This window comes from Penaeus monodon, chromosome 27, assembly GCF_015228065.2.
Source record: "Penaeus monodon isolate SGIC_2016 chromosome 27, NSTDA_Pmon_1, whole genome shotgun sequence".
In the NCBI taxonomy this organism is placed as follows: domain Eukaryota; kingdom Metazoa; phylum Arthropoda; class Malacostraca; order Decapoda; family Penaeidae; genus Penaeus; species Penaeus monodon.
This window is the reverse complement of record NC_051412.1, coordinates 36,651,626-36,651,938: the sequence shown is the minus strand read 5'-3', so window position 1 is coordinate 36,651,938 and position 313 is coordinate 36,651,626. Positions and strand designations below refer to the sequence as shown.

The window sequence follows — 313 nt, the reverse complement described above, 5'->3', positions numbered from 1 at the left end:
ATGGGGAGTGTTATGTGACTATATATGTAATTGTCCTTTTTATGAATAGTACTACAGTGAATTATTTATTTTCAGAATGAAATTGAAAAGTTTGCTGAAAGTGCAGACTCCACATATGCTTGTGTAATGATGGAAGGGCAAGTTGTCAGTGGAACACGAAACTTCTGGACTCTCTCCCACACAGAGCTGGTTCTGTTGCCTCTCTTGGTGACTTCAAACACATTCACTGTAGCTCGAGATCTTCCCATCTATCTCCCAAACAAGAGTCCTAATGTAAGTCTTTTTTCATGTTGTTAACCCAATGCTGCTAGGG

The 313-nt window shown here is 39.6% G+C and overlaps 1 protein-coding gene across 1 annotated transcript in view; it reads left to right on the top strand.

The window, feature by feature from the left end:
• LOC119590823 (protein fuzzy homolog) overlaps positions 1-313 on the top strand; it is a gene marked incomplete in the record, with an annotated part of 14,228 nt that overhangs the window by 7,591 nt on the left and 6,324 nt on the right. The window contains 1 exon segment of the mRNA XM_037939575.1: positions 76-273. Within this exon segment, the coding sequence (XP_037795503.1) occupies positions 76-273 (198 nt within the window).